This window comes from Bubalus kerabau, chromosome 20 (genome assembly GCF_029407905.1).
Source record: "Bubalus kerabau isolate K-KA32 ecotype Philippines breed swamp buffalo chromosome 20, PCC_UOA_SB_1v2, whole genome shotgun sequence".
Taxonomy (NCBI): Eukaryota; Metazoa; Chordata; class Mammalia; order Artiodactyla; family Bovidae; genus Bubalus; species Bubalus kerabau.
Window position 1 is genome coordinate 36,882,932 of NC_073643.1, and position 24,536 is coordinate 36,907,467.

Here is a 24,536-nt window from a genome sequence, read left to right on the forward strand (position 1 = left end):
ATAGGCAACTATCTGTTAGCTCATAACATGGTTTACAAGAGACAAACATTACAGAATGGCTCGGAATCATGACTAGACATGTAGCGGGGGAACAGGGGTACACAATTTTCAAGTGGTTGACATTTATGACTCTTTGTACGATTACTTTATAAAGATTAAACGAAAAGCATGTGAAAAGTATCTAATCTGGCAAAGCAGCAGAGGTTGGATAAATTCAATCTATTTCCTCCTTCAAACACAGAAAAATAAAGTGATGAGAACATACTCAGAGGTTATTATGTGCCAGATCCTTTCTCTTCATTTAATCAAAACTAGTCCAAAACTTAATGACTAAGATGTGTTAGCTACACAATTGTTTGAGACTCCTAAGGAGGAAGAAGGAACCTTTGTAAACAGTTGTGTGAACCAACAGATAAATCAGCAGAGAGTGTAACTTTCACAAGATCTTGGCTGCTCAACATAAGACAAACCACTGTCACCTTTACACACAGATATGATTGATATCTTCTAAAATAATATCAGACAAAAGACATACTTAAAATACATACTTAATTTACCCACTGAAGAAAGGAAACTTCATCCCAAAGTGATTTTTAACTTGGTTATCACTCTATTTCCCAAAACAGAAATATGGAATATGATGCTTAATAGAAACCAATGCAATACTGTAAAGCAATTATCCTTCAATTAAAAATAAATTTAATTATAAAAAAAGAAATATGGAACAATTCACAGATAAACAACAGAAAAAGTCATCACATGTAGATCAAGATAAAGGGGCGCTTAGGACTTCCCCAGTGGTCCAGTGGCTAAGACTCCTGGCTCCCAATGCGGGGGACCAGGATTTGATCCCTGGTCGGGGAGCCAGATCCCACATAACACAACTAAGAGCCAGCACAGACAAATAATTTTTTTTAAAGATATGGGGAAGCTTTATTAGAAAATTTGGTATCGGTTTATAAGATTCCTAGACACAAATTTTATCATTTATTTTCCAAATATAATTAGGATACATACTGAACTGATAAGATCAACATGCTTCTCTAAGAATCATAACTTACTAACATGATTCCTTTCTCTTAAGAAAAAAACAACCTAACACAGTTGAGGCCAAAGAATCATTATAAATGATTATTATCAAGTGCCATTAGAAAGAACCTTAGTAAGTTATATTAGGAACCAGAGAAAGATAATTACCTGGACCCACGAAAAAAAAATCAGGATAAAATAAAGGCTTACAAACAAAGCAGACACATCCTTATATTTATTACACCTTCCAATGTTTTTGTTAGAAGAAGACAGTAAAGAACCAGAGGTGTGGGACTGCCTGAGGAAGAGCAGTGGTCAAACCCAAGCAGTCTGGCTACAAAGCCTGTGGTCTGAACCGCTGTACTGACACCTCCAGGCAACAGTGAATCCAGCCTAGGAAGGCAGGGAGAAGTCCAGACACAGTGGATTCAAGTGGGAAACGGGAAGATTCCACGATTCCCAAGAGAAGAAAAAAAACAAAACCACAAAAACAACATGGTTTTGAGGCTGTGACAAATCTCTGAAAAGGGCAAACCCCTCCCATAAGGCAATTAGAAACTCCAAGGGAAAAAAAATTTTTAAGTTCATGATTCAGCAAATTACAATATGGTACAAATTTTAGCAAGTGATAGAATGCAAGACTATTGGACTGTGATGCTGGAAACATCTCTTTCAGAGTAATGCAGGACCAACACAATAGGAAATCTAATCCTGGCACACTGCATGGCCTAGTGACTATGCCTGAAGACTCAGACAATACCAACACTAGTTCACTGATGTTCAACTTTTAGAATCAATCCAGAAAAGCCACGAAAGAAGTGACTGTGGGTGAAGGGCAGGATGAAACTTTCATCTTGGTAACAACCTAGGATCAAAGCGCAGGTGACAAGAAGTCATTCCAGAAAGTGGTATCTCAAAGATAAGGAGGATAAGGTGTCAAAAAGGAAGAGCCTCACCTTATAAGAAGAAAGCTAGAAGATGCTGGAAGTTTGTCGAATTAAGAAATAATGACTCAAATACATGACCACGAGTTTCTAAAATAACCAGAGAAATGAAATTTATGTAACTGGAACACTAGGATAATATAAGATTCAAAGTGAAAGTCACTGAGTTGTGTCCGACTCTATGAGACCCCATGGACTATACATATACAGCCCATGCAATTCTCCAGGCCAGAATACTGGAGTGGGTAGGGGATCTTCCCAACCCAGGAATCGAACTGAGGTCTCCTCATTGCAGGCGGATTCTTTACCAGCTGAGCTATCAGGGAAGGTAAGGATGGGGAGCAGTGTATTACGAGCTCAACTGCATCTTCTACTCCAAAGGCTCAGGAGACTGAATCTAAACTGACAGATGAAGAAATAGATGATAGTTATTCAGAAACACAGATGTAACAAGAACTGAAAATGCAAACAGATAAAAGCGGATACCTCTAGAGAGTGGGACTAGAATGAAGGAGGGCAGGGCAGAAGACTTGCTTTCCATGTTAAAATCTTCATGTATTATCTGAATTGTTACCAATTATCACTTAGATAAAGAAAAAATTTAAGTTGTAAGTTTAAACTGTCATTATTTTTTTGTCATTATTTTAGAAGATCATTTCAAAAATAAATGATTTCATACAAGGTTTAAATCTAGCTTATTTCCTTTTCCAGCTTTTTGTTTTATTTTTTAGGCCATGCCATAAAGCATCCAGGACCTTAGTTCCCCAACCAGGGATTGAACCCGGCCCCCCTGCAATGAAAGAATGAAGTCCTAACCACTGGACCACCAAGGAATTCCCAGCTTCTTGTTTTTTAAAAATAATTTATCGACTTTCATAAAAGTTACTCAAATAATACATGGAGTTCACATACACCCTATGCCTAGCTTCCGAAATAAGAACTTAACCACTGAGTATGATTAGCAAAACCAACTACTGGTAACTGCTGTCGTATGAACATCTAAATTATAGACCTGATTTGAATCGCCCCAGTTCTCCCCCCCAATATCTGCTGCATTTGTTTGTTGTTGTCTCCTCACCCCACTCCTGGGCGCGACAATTCTTTCACCTTTCTTTGTCATGACCTTGACAATTTTGTACACTGTCCCTCAATTTGGGTTTGTCATATGTTTTCTCATGATGAGACTGAAATTATGTATTTTTGGGGGGCAGTGCAAGAAGAACAAAGAAGTAATACTGTGTATCACATTTCTTATTACTGGTTATGTCACCCTTCATCACTTGAATAAAGAAGCATCTATAAAGTAATTAGCCTCCAATTAAAATAAAAAATAAATAAGAAGCATCTGCCAGTTCTTCTGAATTTTAAAATTACAGTTGTAATTGAAAAATAGTTTGAAGGAAATACTTTAAGACTGTGACACTCATTTTGGTAAGTTAAATATACATATTGGCTCTTGTATTTTAAAGATGCATAATGAAGTATGTATGGATTAAATAAGATATTATTATTTAGGAACCTTGGATTGGAAAGTGCTATTATTAAGCTTTGTTTTTCATTTTTAAATTCAAATTGCTTTTTAAAAAGTCCCAATGCAAGAGCTTCAAGGTTCAGGTACACTGAAGCGCCCGCTGCCAACATTTAAAACACGGACATGGTGCGCCCTCTAGTGTGCACTGTTGTAACACAACTTTTCTATCAACAAACTCAGTTAAAAAAAAATTTTTTTTAAAGCAGAGTATTTTCACAAAGGAAAACAAATACCCTCTCATCAATTTCTGCTGCTCTACTAGTCAATAAATTATCTGTTAATTATGTGGCTAAGTACCAAAACCATTTTTATGCCAAAGATTATAAACTTTTTCCCATCTACTGGGTTGTTTCTCAGAATATATGCTAAAAGCTCAGGGAACAAAAGAAGACAGAAGGCTAAAAGCAGTCAAAGCATTTTTAAGCCAACTTCACACAGGCCAGAGGAACGAAGATGTTGAAATCAACATTACTAATTCAGAAGCACTGTTCATTGTGTTTTGCCTATACAGATGGCTCCTTTTCTATCTTTTAGAATCCTACTAACACTTAGGAACTGTGCTCCACTTCAAGTTCACAGATGTGGTTCAAGTCTCACGGATATACTACCACTTTATTTTCCCACAATTTACTGAAAAATTCAGAGAGCAATGAATAGGGAATTTATCTACAAAACATGAGCAGGAAGCAAAGTATAACCAGAAACACAGACTTTGGAAACACACAGGCTGGGTCTCGGCTTCCAGACCTGCCATATACCATATATACTAGCTGCACTGCTTAACCTTTCCAAGCCTCAGCCTAATGATCAGTTTTAAAAGGGGGGGGGGGGGGGGGGGGGAGTCAATACTTTACAGTTTTATCTAAAGATTAGAAAAATACTAGGTTGGCCAAAAAGTTCATTCAGGTTTTTCCATATGATGTAACGGGAAAACCCGAACCAATTTTTTGGACAACACTACACAAGTAAAGAACAAGCCCAGAATTCAAACTGTAACTGTTATCACTGTATGTTCCCAGGGTAATGTGCTCTAGACAACAAAACCCACAGGTAAGCGTTTCCAATAGTTCTTTTATAGGACTCCCTGCAACCACAATCCTTGATTTACACATAAACATTCGAGATTTTACCTTCACATTTGGTTTTCTTAATACACAAAGTTTTTCTTAATATCTCTTATAAGACGGTGCTTGTTCAGCCAATAAGACAATATACAATCCTAAGAATCTCAAGAGTCATTTCTACCCAGTGTTAGCTGTGCATAAGTTGCACATAGCTGATGAAAGACCTTCTTCATGAATAAGCTGCTATTTTCACATGTCATTTCAAAAACAGTTTTACATACATAAAATATTCATAAGACCAACTCTTAACAAGAAATGACAAAATTAAAATAAGGGCTATTTGTAGAAGGCTCAAGAATACCAGGAAATGTGATAAGAAAAGACAAGGAGAAAATTAAACTCACTGGAAGTGCAGAAAGTTCAGACAGCAAAAAATCACTAACTGGTCTGGGAATTAAGTTAGGACTCCATAGTTCTTGCCACATACATCTCAGTCTGGGCATCTGATGGAGATTTTAAATATCTAAGAATTTAAAACTAGTCTACTTCTGAAATGTATGATTAAGTGCTTTATTTGTATTCACTGAATACTTTCTGAGTGTGCTGCATGTCGAAGACTCTTCTAGGTGCTGGACTAATAGTAGTTGAAGAAAACATGCAAGAAGCACTTGCCCTCAAAAGAGAGTATATTCCAGTGGAGAGAGGAAGGAAGACAAAAAAAAAATTCATAATAAGAAATGGTACCTGCTAGGGCACCAAGTAACCGGGCAGGGTTTTGGCAGGTGTATGTGAGCTAGTGTGGTCACAGAGGGCCCCTCAGAGAAGGGGCATGTGAAGTAACACCTGAATGGCAAGAACAAATCATGCGAACATATGGAATAATGTACACTTACAAGCCACTATTCCCCATGAACATCTCTATCAACACAGATTTTCCATTTACGTCCTCTGATTAACTTTTCTTTTAATGTCATGGAGACCTTTAGTCACTGAGAACTTATTTTTCCCAAACTCCTGGAACTAATGTCTACTTAAAAATTTTAAAATGAGAAAAAATAAAAAATACAGAGTATTAAATTTTAAATATATGATTTTCTTCTCCTGAAAAATTTGCCTGTGTATAAAATGCAAAATACATAGCTCACCACAGGGCCTAATGTCATGAGCTTTCAAGTCCTCGGTTTCCTCCCTTAATGGATGCGAGACTCTGGACGAACCACAGCCTTGCTAAGCCTGAGTTTCCACAAAGAATGAATCATGTTTTGGGTCAGTGTGAGGGTATGCAAGGATATGTTAAGAATGTAGCACAGAAACATTGTAAATACTTGGTAAGCGTTAGCTATTACTTCAAATATCAATATAGGTATTCTGAGATCTTAACTTTAAAATAAAAAATGTATGAAAAATAAGTAATTTTGAAGTAAAGTCCATCTCCAGATTATAGATTACAGACTGACAAATGATTTTAGAAGAACAGCTTCCACACTATGCTCACAAAAACAAAGGTAACAAAATAAAAGAAAAAGAACAAATATCAAAATTTACAAAGTAGAATTAAATGTCCAAAAATCTGCAGTCCAGATGTGATCTGAATGTGAACAACAGGATCCCCAGTTGAAGTCACGGGTACATGAGACTTTCCTTTCTGAAGCAACTGAGCCTGAACTACAATAGAGAGAATAGAGCAGATGTTGTAGGCTGGTGACTCAGTATCTGTAATCCCAACACCCTCTGTGCCTGCCTTTACCTACCACACTGAAAAATCACAATGTATACAAATATCTCAATGCCCATGCAACTCAGGAGAGCTTTAGACACCTGGCCCAAGAAACCTTTTGTCTTCTAAGTAAACAGAGTGACAGATAACGCCTCCTGCCCTTCCCACTTCATGCTTGGACAAGGGCCACGGGCCCAAAAGTGCAGCAGCCATTCTGTAATCATGAGTAATTCTGCCAGAGTATTACAGTTTCCCAGGCAGAATGAAAAGAGCCCGGTTCCTAGATGCCCATCATTTAACCAGTACACCAGCGTTAGAGGGACCACCTCCAGATTTCTTGTTACAGAGTAAGAGAAAAAAAAAATTTTTTTTTAAGGACAACCATATTTTAGTTCAGCCACTGTAGTCAGATCCTCTGTTCTTTACAATTTGCCATCTAAATTAACACAAATGTGAAGAGACAGGATATTTCACATGAGATGAAAAACACAAACACCCTAGACACAGCTATTTCAATATTATGGTATATGAGGCTAACCTTTAAAAAGAAGATTGTTTCCACCTTTATTCAACAGCTTTTCTTACATTTCCACTGAAGATTCATGCTGTTAATTTACTTCTCCGGAAGCTCTACAGACATGAACGGGTATCCATTCTAGACAACACGGCCACCATGCAACAATGGAATATGTAGCCTTTTCAGAACTGTACAGTGCAAATGAAATTTGTCCTAAGAACGAGAAAAGTAAATAGCAGCTGGTTTCATGTAAACAAAACACGAGAAAATATGCACTGAGGGGCTAAAGTAATCTTTCTACATTAAGATAATTTTACAAAATTGTTCTTTCTAAAACTGTTTGTTTATTTAAGAGATGATGAAAAACTGTAGGCTGAAATCCATATTTGAGGAGTAACAAGTTTACTCTCTGGATTAAAGAATGAAGTATTGTTCATTCCTCACAGACCATCTCTACGGTAAAGTTATAATAAAGTAAATGCAATTAGGTGACTCATTTTATAAACTGCTTGTGATTAAAGGCAATATTTCATTTTCATTTGTTTAATATTCCCATTAATAAGAATGTCTCATTACACATTTACTGAAAGCCTGAACAATAAAACAATGGACAGATTCCAAGAGCAAACGGACTTTTTTTTTTTTCTTTTCCCATGAAGCTAACATTATGGAATTTTAACAGATGTTCTATTTGGTCATAGTTAATAAAATGAATTATGTAGGATTAAAACAAGGTTCAATATGTTTGCATTGGATTTTAACTGAAAAACAATTTCACATTAAAAGTTCAGGGGAAAAAAAAGTTTGGAAAGATTTACAATCACTTTTTCCCCTTTAAAGTGAATTACTAAAGATGTAGGGGAAAGGGGGGGAATTAATTACTCTTCTAATGAAACCAGCTTTATAAAAACTATTTTTTCAAGGTTTAAGAAAACAGAAATCTTAGAAAAGGATATACTCTTTGGTATTTCATCACCTCTCCAATGCAAAGATCTTCTGCTGTAGTGGGTCAAAGGCTGAGCCCCCACCCGGCGTAATTCCAAGTCCCCTTAGAGTTCCCCCAGCATTCTGAAATGGTCACGGTGTCTAACAGCATCTGAACAAAACACAATCAAACTTAAAGGAATGAAAAAAGCAACAAATAATTACTGAGCACTGACTTTGTGGCAGGTATTACCCCCAGAGCCTGCGCATAATACAAAGAGGTAAAAATCCCACTGCTATCTCCATGTGGATCTTATACACTGCATGGGAGGACTAGGCATAAGTACATATAGCCAGACATAACTGAAGCAAACCAAAAGAGAAAGGAAGAGGTAAAGCCAAGGAAACAATTTCACACACACACACAGAGGTACAAAGCCTTGACAGAAGGAGCTAAGTTCTCATCAGAGAATACTTTCTTTCTCTTCTTACTATCACAAAGGCAGGAAATAGTACACAGATTTAAGAATGGTAAATAACGATTCTAGCCAGAGTTGCTTGAAAACACTTTTCAACAGAAATCATTCAACTATTGTAATCTTTGAAAGAAAGCCTTCCTCTTAGTCGGTAAGCTTATTTGGAGAAAAAATTCCAGTAAATTATCAACATGACCTAAAAAAGAATAACTATGAAAAATTTTCCAACCCATTTACATTAGTAATTTTGCTCAGTTCAACCATCAACTAGAGTAACTGTACAAATACTATAACCAATATGTTGTTTTTCCTACAGAAGTAGCCAGCAAACACAAAATCAATTGCAGGTTGCAATTTGTTAACTGAATAAACAACTTAATTCTACAAGACATTTGGATAAAACACTCTCCAATTGGGAGCTGAGAAGCTCTTTGAGCAGTAACAGTTAGTGAGCCTCTGGTTCAAACACAACTAGTGTGTATTCATCATCATGAGACAGCATTCACATGTTTACATGCAGACAGAACAAGGCTGCATCCCTGTTCAAGAACCTCACAGCCTAGGGGCAGTTTGCTTCATCTCTGGTCTTAGCAGACCATACTGCTGTAATACTTCCTTCATGAGACTGCAGCAAGAACAATCAATATGAGGTTCCAAATACACACAGGCAAAGCTGAGCTCAGAGAGGTAAAGTTGCTTGCCAAGGGCAAACAGCTGGTAAGAGACAGTGGCATTCCTCACTTGCCGGGAGCCGGCATATTGCATATTGAGTGCATATTGCATATTGAGTGCAGCACTTTCCACAGCATCATCTTTCAGGATCTGGAATAGCTCAACTGAATTCTATCACTGCCGGGGAGCCAGCGTGAGGAGCTCCGCCCATGACAAAGGTCATGAGGAAGGAGGCTCGGCATACACAAAGGCAGGATCGAGCCTCAGGAGTCCCCCTGGAAATTCTCGAGCATCTACCCCCCAAAACCAGAGTCTGCCTACTTTCTGCTTTGTGCTTTCACCTACACCTCTGACTTTACGGGGGCTGTCCCCCACTACCTCTCTCTGAAAAAAGAGTTAGCTTACAGCTCCAGTTAACAATTCCTGGGTGTGACAGTGTTTCAACCTACAAATTCCTTTGGAAATCCTCTAGCCTGCCTGAATAGGTTTTTCCGGCCACATGTGATTGCTCAGAGCCTCCCAACCTTGAGAGGCATGAGATGTTCTAAACTGTCTAAACACAGATTCCTTTGAGCAGTTAAAAGATTGATTAGAAATTGTATTGGTGAAGGGATTTTCACTTGTTGGGCCAATGTTTGCTGCTAAGTCTCCATATCCCTTACCTGCTGTGTCCCTGGCAGTGTATTGATTAATATAATTGGTGTAAGTAGTAGCTTTAATATTTGTAACCTGGGACCCTTGAGTTAACTCTTTTTCTTGTTATAGCCCACCACACCTTTGCTCTGTAGGAATGCAACTTTATCTACTGCTTTTGGAGGGTGGCTCCTGACCAATCACCTTTAGAGAAAAGTAAGTTTTCTGAAGAAAGGGTCTTAAAATGTTAACAGGCCTCCGGGCCAGAAGATGATGCAAATCACCTAAGCTTTTGCATATGATAAGTTTGCAGGAAGAAAGTCCGGCTTGCTGCATGACTCTACCCCTTCCCCCATTATCCTCTATGCATAACTTAAGGTATAAAAACTACTTTGGAAAATAAAGTGCGGGCCTTGTTCACCAAAACTTGGTCTCCCCATGTCGTTCTTTCTCTCACCTTCTGGCTGAATTATTCAGCCTCTTTTCTCCACTGAATTTCCTCACTGAGCTATCCTTATTTCAGCCTCTTTTCTCCACTGAATTTCCTCACTGAGCTATCCTTATTCTATTACTCTTTATATTCTTAATTAACGTTTAATTAAGCAGTTGTTTCCTGATCCTCGCCGACGCCGTCCCCGCTTCGAATTCCCTGGATCCACCGGGGCTGGACCCCGGCACTCACTGAGATGTCATTTCCTGTCAAAAGCCCTTTCAGTTACCAAGAATACTATTAATCATAGTTAACATATCCTGAATATATCCTAAGCCTCAGGACTTTACTTTCATCACCAATCACATCCACACCTGGGTGTTGTTTTTGCTTTGACTCCATCTCTTCATTCTTTCTGGAGTTATTTCTCTACTGATCTCCCGTAGCACACTAGGCACCTACCGACCTGGGGAGATCATCTGTCAGTTTCCTATCTTTTTGCCTTTTCACTGTTCATGGAGTTCTCGGACAAGAATACTGAGGTGGTTTTCCATTTCCTTCTCCAGTGGATCACGTTTTGTCAGACCTCTCCACCATCACCTGTCCGTCTTGGGTGGCCCTACATGGCATGGCTCATAGTTTCACTGAGTTAGACAAGGCTGTGGTCCATGTGATCAGATTGGTTAGTTTTCTGTGACTGTGGTTTTCAGTCTGTCTGCCCTCTGATGGAGAAGAGTAAGAGGCTTATGGAAGCTTCCTGATGGAAGATACTGACTGAGGGGGAAACTCGGTCTAGTTCTGATGGGCGGAGCCATGATCCATTGCATCATCGAAAAAGCAAGAGAGTTCCAAGAAAACATCTACTTCTACTTTATTGACTATGCCAAAGTCTTTGACTGTCTGGATCACAACAAACTGTGGACAGTTCTTCAAGAGATAGGAATACCAGACCACCTGATGTGTCTCCTGAGAAATCTGTATGCAGGTCAAGAAGCAACAGTTAGAACTGGACATGGAACAACAGACTGGTTCCAAATTGGGAAAGGAGTACGTCAAGGCTGTATATTGTCACCATGCTTAGTAAACATATATGCAGAGTACACCATGAGAAATGCTGGACTGGAAGAAGCACAAGCTGGAATCAAGATTGCCAGAAGAAATATCAATAACCTCAGATACGCAGATGACACCACCCATATGGCAGAAAGTGAAGAGGAACTCAAAAGCCTCTTGATGAAAGTGAAAGAGGAGAGTGAAAAAGTTGGCTTAAAGCTCAACATTCAGAAAACGAAGATCATGGCATCTGGTCCCATCACTTCATGCCAAATACATGGAGAAACAATGGAAACAGTGAGAGATTTTATGTTTTGGGACTCCAAAATCACTGCTGATGGTGACCGCAGCCATGAAATTAAAAGACGCTTACTCCTTGGAGGAAAAGTTATGACCAACCTAGACAGTATATTAAAAAGCAGAGACATTATTCTGCCAACAAAGGTCCATCTAGTCAAAGCTTTGATTTTACCAATATGTATGGATGTCAGAGTTGGACCATAAAGAAAGCTGAGCGCCGAAGAATTGATGCTTTTGAACTGTGGTGTTGGAGAAGACTCTTGAGAGTCCCTTGGACTGCAAGGAGATCCAACCAGTCCATCCTAGGGGAAATCAGTCCTGGGTGTTCATTGGAAGGACTGATGTTGAAGCTGAAATGCCAATACTTTGGCCACCTGATGCGAAAAACTGACTCATGGGAAAAGACCCTTATGCTGGGAAAGAATGAAGGCGGGACAAGGGGATGACAGAGGATGAGATGGTTGGATGGCATCACTAACTCAATGGACATGAGTTTGAGTAAACTCCGGGAGTCGGTGATGGACAGGAAAGCCTGGCGTGCTGCAGTCCATGGGGTCACAAAGAGACACTACTGAGTGACTGAACTGAACTGAACTGACTGACCCAGAAGTTGTATGGAGAGCAGCCTCTCGACCTTGGATGTGAATTAGAAAGGAATTTCTGTAGCAAAAGAAAACAGAGAGGCAAGTCATTTCCGGTAAGTTAAACTCAACAAATGGGTTTTCTCCACACATTCTACTCCTTTTTAAAGGTGTACCTGCTGTGTGTGTTGGGCACCACGCAGAACACTTCTGCCCTGAAGGATTCACATTCTTGTGGGGAAGCTAGTTAGGGGCAGCCACAGTTGGGGCTTCCCTGTTGACTCAGATGGTAGAGAATCAGCCTGTAGTGCAGGAGACAGAGATTGATCCCTGAGTTGGGAGGATCCCCTGGAGAAGGGAACGGCAACCCACTCCAGTATTCTTGCCTGGAGAATCCCATGGACAGAGGAGTCTGTCGAGCTACAGTCCACGGGGTCTCAAAGAGTCGGACACAACTGAAGCGGCTAACACTTTTACACTTCTCACCAATGGTACTAGCAATTCCAGAGGTGAGAAGTGATCTCAACTGTAATTTTAAGTGAGACTGGGCATATGAATATGTATCTGAAAGTGAGTTTATTCCTTTACTGTGAGCTGACGGTTTTAATTATATTGAGGTTCTCGTGTGAATTAAATGAAGAGACCCACATGAAGTGCCTCCTATAGACCCTGATGCTTAGTTCATGTATGCACATCCATACATGACTACTAGAAAACCCATAGCTTTGACTAGACAGACCTTTGCTGGCAAAGTAATGCCTCTGCTTTTTAATATGCTATGTCTAGGTCAATGGAAACTCTGAAACCAGCCTGGCTACAGAGGCTGCTGTGACTTTACTCCCCATTTCCATGTTACTGAAATAACCGCACTGCCCCACAATGCTTGGCCACATTTAATCTGGCCTAGATCATGAGGAATATGAATACTGAAAGGGTGAGATAAAGAGTATAATTGGTTGACCTTGCTTAGACTCTGTCTAAAATTCACAGTAACTAAAATAATTTAGGAGAACATAAGGGATAAGCATGCAATCTCCACAAACATCAAACCATGTGACAGCATTCACAAAATCTAAAGAACACACATAATCTATCTTATAAGGCATGGATTCAAACTTCAATTTCATTCTAATGGGCTACTGTGAGGGAGATAAAACTATTTCAAACAAAAACCGCACACAGAATAAATGTATAAGCTTCCTTGTGATTCTCACTAAGGCTTCAATGTATTTTCTTATTGAAACAATCAAACAAGCTCTTGGTGAAAAGATCTTATACTGATGTCAGAACAATGTAAAAACTGAAACTATTTATAATGCAAAAATTTTGTTTAAAGAAGATACATCACTTCTTATTTTTCTCATTTTGAGAAGAAGCTATGTTTCATTTGGCAATAACTCTTCTCTCATTCTCTCTGAGAATCTGTACAAAAGCAATATCTCAACTAAAATCAATTCTGAAGGATCTTTTATTAAAATGCATAATGCAGAAGACCCCAATTAAATTTTCAGTAAACCACTGCCATTTTGAGTAAACAAAGTCATCTCAGCAGGGTCACACTTTTAGCAAGAACTGCAGCCTAGAAATTAATTACTAGTGTGACGTACGTCAAAACAAATTTTTAGAAGAACAGTATGCAGTTGTAACCATGTTTTACCTATTTGTTTGTATGCACAATGAGTATTCTCTGGCATGTAAATATTCATTCATTCGGCATCTCACAGAAAAATAAAAAAGAGATTTATTGTCCACCTCTCTTTTTCCTGCACCCAGGTGAAACCTGAGTAAATAACAAGTGCTTAGTGAGTCAGAAAATAAGGACAGAATGAAGATGGTTATTTTGAAAGGCAGAAGTCATCTTCACACAAATAACTTAATTTTGAAACATTCAGTCTGCCTTCAAAAGAAGTTTTTCAAAGATATACATCAACACCACCACCGCACTGAAGGTTATTACTTCATAGAAATCAAAGCTTCAAATAACACGTAACAGTGCTGGTGTTTCATAAAGAAGACTGTAATCTATACTAACAACAAACAAGTAAGACAAAATAAAAAACTACCTGGGAACAAAATTCAGATTCCAAAGAATTTCAATTTTCTGCTAATTATAACAATATGTATTTAAATTAAACACATTTCTATAAATGAGAACATTTTAGCATCCAAGGGAAATCCAAACAGAAAACAAGGATTCAAGGAGAGGTATGCGGATTCTCTTTTGCATTTTAATAGAAAATTATGTTCTAATCCTTTTCCCAATGTATACCTATATCAAATCATCACACTGTATACTTCAAATGCCTCACAATTTCATTTGTCAATTATACCTCAAAAAAAAAAAAAGTGTAGGATTTAAACTCGTAAAAAAAAAAAAAAAAAAAAAAGAAACCAACTTATGTCCCAAACCAAACAAAGACTTCTCTTATATTCCATATGCCACCTTATCTATAGGTCAACTTTTAAACCTCAAAATAGCCTCTTCTGGGAGGGAATATATAGAGTTATGACTGATTTGCATTGTATGGCAAAGGCCAACACAACACTGTAGAGCAATTATCCTTCCATCTTAAAAAAATCATCTAAAAAAAGTAAAACAACAAAAACCAAAAAGAAAAAGTTGCCTCTTATATGTGAATAAAAATTTAAAACATGTTTTCTGCAGTAATATACACACTAAAATACTTTGATTTTTTCAATCAAAGAAAAAAAGACACTGACCACATATTGAACCTCAGAATTTCGAAGCTAGAAGGCTTGCTCCAAGGCACACTGCACTGAGAATCTCAGGCCGGCCAGCACTCCAGGCCAGAATGAACTTTCTAATACATCGTGTTTTGTCATCAGGAAGATAAGAGCTAACTGTACAATTTTTCATATAAAAACATACTTTTGAGACCCTTGTCTCCCAGAGTGCTTCATTCATGACCATTTTATCTCTCATTTTGTGTATTACAGTAATTAACCTGACATCTTACCCTTAGTAGCTGTTTCTTACTATGTCAGCTGTGGTGGCCATGTAGCCACCTTAGATAAACATGAAGCTATAGAATGGGTCATTCTGACCATTGGGGTTGCTCTTTCAGCAGGACCAACTCATTCTACCCAGTCATCAGATTTCAGAACGAAGATAACAGTGGACTTCCCTGTGGTTCAGTGGTTAAGAATCCACCTGCCAATGGAGGGAACACAGGTTTGATGCCTGGTCCAGGAAGTTTTCACATGCCGTGGGGCAATTAAGACCATGTGCTGCAACTACTAAAGCCCAAACGCTAGGGAGCCCGTGTGCCCTAGCGGGCTCCATTCTTTCATCAACAGAGGCCACCACAGCATGAAGCCCTGCTCCACAACTAGCCCCAGCTCGTCACAAATAGAGAAAGCCCACACGCAAACAGCCAGACCAGTCAAAAAAAAATACAGTTTTTTTAATCCCGTGCCTTAAAAATTAAGCTAACAACAAAAAAAAAGACTATACAGTGGTCGATAATTTCCCTTTGTAATTTTTTAAACCAGACTCTCCAAATAAACTTATTGAACAAAGCGTATCATTCTCTCATACTTCAGTATTAGAAATTTAGCTAGTTACCTCTCTTAAAACAGTGCTTTTGTAGCCTCGATATAATCCTTGGATGCCCTGAAACAAATAAAAAGACAAGAGCTCAGAAAGTCAGAATAGCAGAGACTTCTAAACAACAGTCTGCATAAAGCAGATTAACCTTTTCTAAAGTTTGAGTTTTAAGATATTCAGTATGACAATTCTCCAAGAGGTTAAAGGAGCTAAACCAGCCTAAGGTACATAAAGCTCAGGTTAGCTTCCTTTCAAATGAGAACATCATTTGTAATAAAATAACAAAGCTGATTACAATTCAACTAAGCTTTACTAGTTTTCAACATTTCGTCTCTTGGGGAAAAAAATACTTGAGATGCTTTAAACAAACGTATTTTCAAAAGCAAATGCACACAGAATGCTATCCTTTCATATAAAAACAAAATTATATTTTGTATTTTCAATCATCAGACATGATAAATTCATAAGTAATCTCTCAAAAGTGATAAATACCTTTGGACAAGCCTTGATCTATTTAACTACCCACATGATTCAACAGGAACCCTTCCCTGGACTGATCTCATTCACATGATTCAATACTCAATGTCCCCTCATTGAGGTGACAGAGGGATCATTAAAAATAACTCTCCTAAAACCTGGACTCAATGAAATTTTCATGAGATTGACTTCCATTTTTAAAAAAAAAGATGGGGGGGGCACTTCTGTACAAACTATAAAGAAAAGCAGCTCAATGGTCCCCAGTCACATGGTCAGCAAGCATGATTTCTGACCCACAGTTTAACATGAACCAGTATAAGACAAATTACAAGTATATATAAATATTATGACACGGGTCACTATATCAGTCCATTACCACAGGTCTCTTCCATGGTCCTCAAATTCTGTAGTGATGTTTTAATACATCTTTATTCACTTCATATATTCACTATTTATTTCTGATTCTAAAAGAATGACAGGCCAATTACAATGTAGGACACATACTTAATGGTGCATTTGTTTAGAAATTTGAAAAAGAAATAAAATTGAAAATAAAAAATTGAAAAACAATGGAAAGGCAAAGATAATCTTAGCATTAACAGTTGCTATAATTGGACAGTAAATTTAGCCTTAAGCTCTAAGGCTCCTGGGATGAGGGCCACAATATTCCTATCAGCTACAATAAAATATCCTCAATACGAGAGCTTAAAAACATATTCTTAGGACTCCCCTGGTAGCCCAGTGGCTAAGACTGTGCTCCCAACTCAGGGGACCCAGATTCGATCCCTGGTCCGGGAACTAGGTCCCTCATGCTACAGCTAAGACCCGATGCAGCCACAAAAAACACATATTCTCACCTCTTGACATAAGATGTTAGAGAAAATGTGAAATGTTCCTGAAGAAGCAGATACTTGTGCCCTCTGCTTAACTACTTCAGAAGGAACTCGAATCAGGCAGGCAACCTAAAATACATAAATTTAATTATATCCTTAAAACAAAGTAATTGTTATGAGAGCGGAAATTTTTTATAAGCAAAAAATGCCGTTAAAGAAAAGCATAATGTACAGTGCTCACTCCAAGACATCAAAAGGGTTTTCTGTTTTTGTTTCTTTTTTAACCTAAAATACTCACAGCATGAATGGATATGCACTGTTCTGTGGGGATCCTCCCACCTCCTGCCTCACTGCTCCAAGCACACCCGTCTATATACCCCTCCATGGGAAGGAGCTCATGTATTCATTCTGAACTCCCAACACCTAGCAGGGCCTCTGGCGTTCACATGACAGCCATTTCAAACATGTCTGCTTGATGAATGAATCCAAAGTGCCTTAGCTTTACTGGAGTAATGCACAATGACAGAAGCAAGACTGAAAAATCAGCTGATTACCCCAATCTTCCATTCCACTCCATTTCCAGCCTCAACCTGTTCACAGCTCCAGCACCCCTGACCTCCCCAAGTAATGTCTCTTGAAACACTCAACAGCTGAGGAGTAACCCCAGGTACTCTTGGGCCCTGCTCCAGCATTTGAGTAGACTTAGGTCTTGCCTGGTCCATACCATTTGTCGACTAGACCAGTCAACAAATAACTGTAACATCACCCTTGGGAACATGCCAGCGTCAGTTACACAGCACCTCAATCGCACACTTCCAGGACTCTGCTTTCAGTAGCCCACTTATCTTTAGAGGAACAGTTAACAATAAAGAACTGGTCATATTAGAAGGGACTCTGCCCACTGGAGGACAGAAGGCAGCAGGGAACAGGGAGGGAGACATATGAACTGGTATTTTAAACTGCTATAGTGGAAGTCCTATATTTAAGCCTCCACAGACCAAGCAGTCTGCCAAGGATACAAATTTTTTTCTTCAACTTGGAATTCACACACCTGACTCTGGTGTTCAGTGTTTTGTACATGGTTGAGGAAATTAATTTTAAAACTTTCAGAATATGCATTTCATATATATGAGGCACAATAAAAAATGTGGACACTTTTTCTTCATAACACGTGCAGCAAAATGGAAACAAAAACAAGAAATTTAAGAAAACCATACCATCAAATAGGATACTTGCCATTTTTAATCCGCAGTCTCCTAATTCCCAATTTGAGATTACTACCCAATTTGGGTATTATATAAGGCTTTGTCTTTCTAATATTAAGTAGCTGTTAATATTAAGGTACAAACTGGGCTTCCCCGGTGGTTCAGCAGCGAAGACTCGGCCTGCCAATACATGAGACTTGGGTTCAATCCCTGGGTCAGGAAGATCCACTGGAGAAGGAAATGACAACCCAATCCACACTATTCATGCCTGCAAAATCCCACTGACAAGAGAAGCCTGATGGGCTATAGTCCATGGGGTCGCAAAGAGTTGGACACGACTTGGTGACTAAATAACAGCAATGACAAAGGTACAAATCAGCAAAAAAAAATTTTTTTTTTGCAGGTGCAGTCTTTACATTTTATTAACCATAGAAGATACTTTTTTAACGAGTCTAACAGAGATATTTACTGTGCAAAAGCTGATGATGTTTACAGTCTTAAATACAAGCACCAACACAGAAAGGATATTGTGTCAGTTCAGTTCAGTTCAGTCGCTCAGTCGTGTCCGACTCTTTGCAACCCCATGAATCACAGCACACCAGGCCTTCCTGTCCATCACAAACTCTCGGAGTTCAACCAAACTCATGTCCATCGAGTTGGTGATGCCATCCAGCCATCTCATCCTCTGTCGTCCCCTTCTCCTCCTGCCTCCAATCCCTCCTGGCATCAGAGTCTTTTCCAATGAGTTAACTCTTCACTTGAGGTGGCCAAAGTACTGGAGTTTCAGCTTTAGAATCAGTCCTTCAAAAGAACACACAGGACTCCATCTCCTTTAGAATGGACTGGTTGGATCTCCTTGCAGTCCAAGGGACTCACTCTCAAGAGTCTTCTCCAACACCACAGCTCAAAAGCATCAATTCTTCGGCGCTCAGCTTTCTTCACAGTCCAACTTTCATATCCATACATGACAACTGGAAAAACCATAGCCTTGACTAGATGGACCTTTGTTGACAAAGTGATGTCCCTGCTTTTTAATACGCTATCTAGGTTGGTCATAACTTTCCTTCCAAGGAGTAAGCATCTTTTAATTTCATGGCTGCACTCACAATCGGCAGTAATTTTGGAGCCCAAAAAAATAAAGTCTGACACTGTTTCCCCATCTATTTGCCATGAAGTGATGGGACCAGATGCCATGATCTTAGTTTTCTGAATGGTGAACTTTAAGTCAACTTTTTCACTCTCCTCTTTCACTTTCATCAAGAGGCTTTCTAGTTCTTCTTCACTTTCTGCCATAAGGGTGGTGTCATCTGCATATCTGAGGTTATTGGTATTTCTCCTGGCAATCTTGATTCCAGCTTGTGCTTCTTCCAGCCCAGCGTTTCTCATGATGTACTCTGCATATAAGTTAAATAAGCAGGGTGACAATATACAGCCTTGACGTACTCCTTTTCCTATTTGGAACCAGTCTAAAAGTCCATTAATTCTACACTTAAGAGGATCATTTCTTTATGTAAGCACAATCTCATTTATGAATTACACATGATATGTAGTTTAGGATCCATCTACATTATGCTTATAACTGCGTGCTGCTGCTGCTAAGTCGCTTCAGTCGTGTCCGACTCTGTGCGACCCCATGGACTGCAGCCTACCAGGTTCCTCCGTCCATGGGATTTTCCAGGCAAGAGTACTGGAGTGGGTTGCCATTGCCTTCTCCTCAAACTTTTTATATAAAAACAATCAAACAGTAAATATTTTAGACTTTGCAAGCCACACGATCTCTGTCACTACAGTTGAACTACGCTGTGGGAACACAAAAACAGCTAAAGATAGTAATCCGTATGTAAATGGTGCAATTGTGTTCCAATAAAACTTTATTTATAAAAACAGGCAATGGTTTGCCAATCCCTACTCTAGGCATAAACCCTGCCAAATCCTTCCTTCATATTCACCTCAACAAAAGCAGAGCACACACAGAACAGATGTAGGCCTCAGCAACCCCAGGACACAAGGAACAGAGATGGCATGTGATTGATTCTAGACGTCACGGAGTCAGCTAACATGGCCATATCCCCTCTGAAACATAGCTCAGAAGTAACAGTACTTTATGTGGATGCACTCCAACTGCTATCACGAGGACAACAAAGGATTAATGAACTCACGTCATTTTTTTCCCCAAACTGAGAAGACTTACAAAACAATATAATCTACCTTGTTTTTCTTCATTCATCAATCACTTGAATGCTTTCTGTCTGCAAAGCTATTTGCAATTTGGGCCAGTTTATCTTTCCACGCATAGCCTCCTTTCACATTTACTGATTCAGTTCAATAAAAACAGATGGAGCCAGATACGGCAGAAGAAACTGCCTGGTAAAGACGACTAAGAAGCTGCCCTGACCTCAAAGCACCCACAGTCACATAACAAACAGTTTCAACAATACATGGCAAGAAATAGAATAAAACTTCCCAGAGGCAGAGACAAGTACCATAGCAAATGGAAAGGAGGGGTATTTAGTCCAACTTCCAGACTGGGGGAAAACGAAAACTGTCAGATATTATGCCTTCAGAGAACCTTCCAAATGCGCAAGAATTAGCTGGAGAAGAAAAGTAAAAAGGGCATGATGGGGAGTGGAAACAGAAAAGCACACAAGTGTGAAGCGGGTGTTCCGGTCAACAGAGTCACCTTAGCTTCCAGTGTGTGCTCACCCAACCCGCTCCATACCACCAAAACTTCAAGTTCAAGGTCAGAAGACTGAACTGATGGCCGAGCAAGGAGGCCCTGTGTGCCACACACAGAGGCTGGACTTCCGTGCACAGACAATGGGAACAACTGGAAAAGCTGAGGCAGAGGATCTGCAGCGGCAACATAGACGGACTTGGAGGGCATTACGTTGAGTGAAGTGAAACAGAGAAAGACAAATACAGTATGATATCACTTACATGTGGAATCTAAAAAAAACAAATACAATGAACCAGTGAATATGACACAAGGAAGCAGACTCGCAGATACAGAATAACTTAGTAGTTACTGATGGGGAGAGGAAGTTGGGGGAGGGGAGTTACAGTGGCAGGGGATTAAGCAGTACAAACTATCAGATATAAAATAAGGTACAAGGAAAAAATAAGCAACAAGGATACACTGTCCAAAAGAGGGACCATAGCCCATAATTTACAATAAGTGGAGTATAATCTCTAAAAGTTGTAAACTACTGTATTACACACCTATAACTTACATAATACTTTACATCAACTGTGTTTCAATTAAAAAAATACATAAAATACACATACAAAGTTTAGGCAGAAGAATGATAACCTGCATGTGCTTTAGGGACATCACTCTGGCTGCAGCAGGTAGGAGAATACTTGAAAGACGAGAGAGAATGGTAAGAGGCAAAGAGGAAAGACAAAAAGAAAGCAAAAGACAAGCTCTAAGAGTGCTACAACAGTTCTGTAGAAGATACCAGGACATGAATATAGTTCATAGAAGAAGGAAATTTGAGTCAGGAGTTAAATGAAAGGAACTGGTGACTGATAAGAGGTCAATATAGTGGTGCTGTTAAATGAGACCAGGGGTCAGAGGAGGAAAACAGGTTTAGAGTTTAGACTGCGACATGTTGAGAAGTCGTGACACATGTAAGGGGCTCTATCTGGTCAAGAAATTAGTATCTGACTAAAACTTGAAAGTAACAGGGCAAGAGATACAGACATAGAAATCATCAGCATTAAGTGGTATACCTGGAACCAAGAGAGTGAATTAAATTACCTAAGAAAAAGGCAAAAAGGGAAGGTCAAAAGGTCAAGAATGGAATTCCGAGGAACACCCATTCTTATAAAGCATTCAAAAAGACCTGATCAGACATATGAGAAGGAAAAAACTGCTGCAGTGAGCACTGGTCTTCTGTGGCTGCCCAGTTTTCAATTCTCACATGTGAGAGGCTCCCCTACTGAAGAAAACAAAAGGTGTCAGTCACTCTTCTCCCTGGCCATGTCACCAACTTAGGCTTCACTTGTCAGTTACTCCCACCCAAGCATTTGCATCCTGAGCGACACTGGCCAATCCTAGCCACCAGCCACGTGAGGCTACAGAGCACTGGCCAAGCTGCAAATGCAACTGCAAGCTGCTGCAAACACCACACACACAAAGGATGCTGAATGTCTTAGTGTCAAAAAATAATGTGAACTATCCCATTAATAATTCTTTTATACTGATTACATGCTGAAAGGTTAATACTCTGGATACGTGTGGATTGAGAACTTGTATTAAAATCATCCAGCTAGCTTTTTATTTTTCACTTTTCTAATGTGCTTACTAGAAAATGTAAAATTACACCATTGTCTTATAGGATCTTTCTGTTGGACAGTACCGTTCTGGGGCTACCGGGAGAGCAACATCCAAGGTCCAGGGTCCAGGGGCAGTGCCGGGGACAGCATCCTAACTGCACTGACCCTAAGGTACAGGCCTGATTGTGGTCCTTGCCATGGCTTCCCCTCCCATTCATTTCCCTCATTCTCCAGTCTTCATCTATTCTAAGAGCCATCAAACAGTGCTCTGAGTCAATTACAAAATCTCTTTTGGATAAAGCAGCAGAACACCAACTAGTGGCTTGGGCAATAAATGACATTAAGTTGTCGCCTAACAAGTATTTTGGTCAACATTTAGTGCAGAACCTCTACAAAGTGAGCTAGAATCCATGCTCTTTCTCTTTCCTTTCTGCCAATGCTGGCGTACTGGCCTTTTATCCACAGGCTTGCTGCCTCATGAGTAATGTGACTCAAATATCCTCCAGCATGACCCGGTCACACAACTGGATTCCAGGCAAGAAAAGGTCTCTTCTTTTTTTTTTTTTCAGAGGCCCCCTAGTGGGTATCCACTTGGCCATCACTGTGTGACATGGCCACCCTCTTTTAGGAAGGCTAAGAATATGTAGATCAAGAAAAGGGTTAGGGACATTGCCACTCAAAGCAAACCAAGGGAGAAAGGGAAAGCAGCAATGTCTGCCAACTTTCCAAACATCAACCTTTTTTCTCACACGATAGCCAAGATCAATTTCAACTGCAAGCAACCAAGAATGCTACTCGACAGCTGACAGTCAAGGGGACCAAAAGTCTCACAGGGAGATTCCCAGAATAATGGGTCACGAGTCTCAACCAGTGCACACATTAGGATTAGTGAAGGTCCCAAGAATGGTTCCAGGGGAGGGCTGGGCCAGGAGAGTGAATTCACACTGAATTACAGTGAATTCACAAGTGATTCAGAGATCGGGATGGGCAAGTGTGGACAACTCCTAAAGAAAGCTGGGGGAGACATTAGGAGAGAGAGTTTAGGATCGTAAAAGTATCTGTACGTAAGGATGAGGGAAAGTTGTAACAGCAAGGCAGAGGTTGACAATTTATAAAAGAAATGGGATGACGTGAAAACCCCCGAGACTATGAAAAAGGTAGAGCCAGGGGCCCAAGCCACGCCTGCACCACGAGGGCAGCATCCCTTTAATTGCGCTGCCTTCAGCACAGGGTGCCATTCTGCATCCAAACTGGGCTGTTCATTCAGGACTTGGCTCCAGGAGGGGATGAGCAGTGGTCTGGGTGAGGGGCTTCAGACCTAGTCAGTGGTCCCAGCTGTGTCAGTGAACTCTCAAGCATTCCCATCGCCTTCTGGGGTCTAGCTTTTCTTATTTGATTTGTACTGGAAATCTTCATCATACCCTTTTAGGTTTTGATTTCTATAATTCTTAATTTTTGCCCATCATACTTTCTCTTTTTTAAGCTCAAAAGATTCTCTTTATTCTCCAAATAAACTATTTCCTGACTATTCTCAGCCCCCCAAAAAAAATTTCAATTGAAAATTTTTCACTTAACTTATGCCATATAGTTTTTGAAAATATACTGCTTTCTCTCATACTAAACATAAATAATCTGAGGGCAAAAACATGCATTAAATTTACTAATCAACTGGAATCAACAGGGGTGGGAGAGGGGACACGAAATGCTCTAGTTTATTTTTTTTCCAAGTTGATTTTAGGTTTAATTGACAAAACTGCATCTACCATTTTTTGGTATTATGTAGAAAGTAAATAAAACTACCCAAGAAAGGGGGAAATGCCAAAAATTAATCATTTCCACAGAAAAACATTACCAATACTTCAGAATTTTCTAAATACATTTTTTTCCTTTGAACCGAATAGACTATTTTTACATGTATCAATAGTTACAAAAAGAATAGAAAAAACAGAGTGGGATTACAGGTGATTTTTCGCCTTTTCTGCCCACTTGCATTTTCTAAATTCTCCACAATGAACATGTATAATTACTTCATAAGTTTCTTTAACATAATTTCAAAGGGCAAAAACATTTGTTTTGAACTAAAGATTTTAAGTGAGGGACAAAATAAAATTAGAAGACTACTTAAAATACGCTTTTAGAAACAATCCTACTTATTAGCCCTGACAAAAACAACATTTAGTTTCAATTTTAACACACACACACATTAAATAGCTTACGACTAACTAAAACTGGATATAAATTATGTTATTTTTGGTAAGAGTGCAAACTTCTAAAGCCATATTTATAAGCCAGGATAGAAAATAA

The 24,536-nt window shown here is 39.3% G+C and overlaps 1 protein-coding gene across 13 annotated transcripts in view; it reads right to left on the reverse strand.

Annotated features, from left to right (window-relative positions):
• Positions 1–24,536, reverse strand: part of SLC25A26 (solute carrier family 25 member 26) — a 148,716-nt gene that overhangs the window by 99,869 nt on the left and 24,311 nt on the right. For 10 of the 13 annotated variants that reach the window (XM_055557200.1, XM_055557193.1, XM_055557192.1 and 7 more), the window contains 2 exons: positions 16,774–16,878; positions 15,458–15,505 (listed from right to left, as the gene is read on the reverse strand). The exons of the other annotated variants lie outside the window; for them this stretch is intronic. In XM_055557200.1, coding sequence (XP_055413175.1) covers positions 15,458–15,505; positions 16,774–16,878 — 153 coding nt within the window. The remainder of the gene's footprint in view (positions 1–15,457; positions 15,506–16,773; positions 16,879–24,536) is intronic. 13 annotated transcript variants of the gene reach the window in all.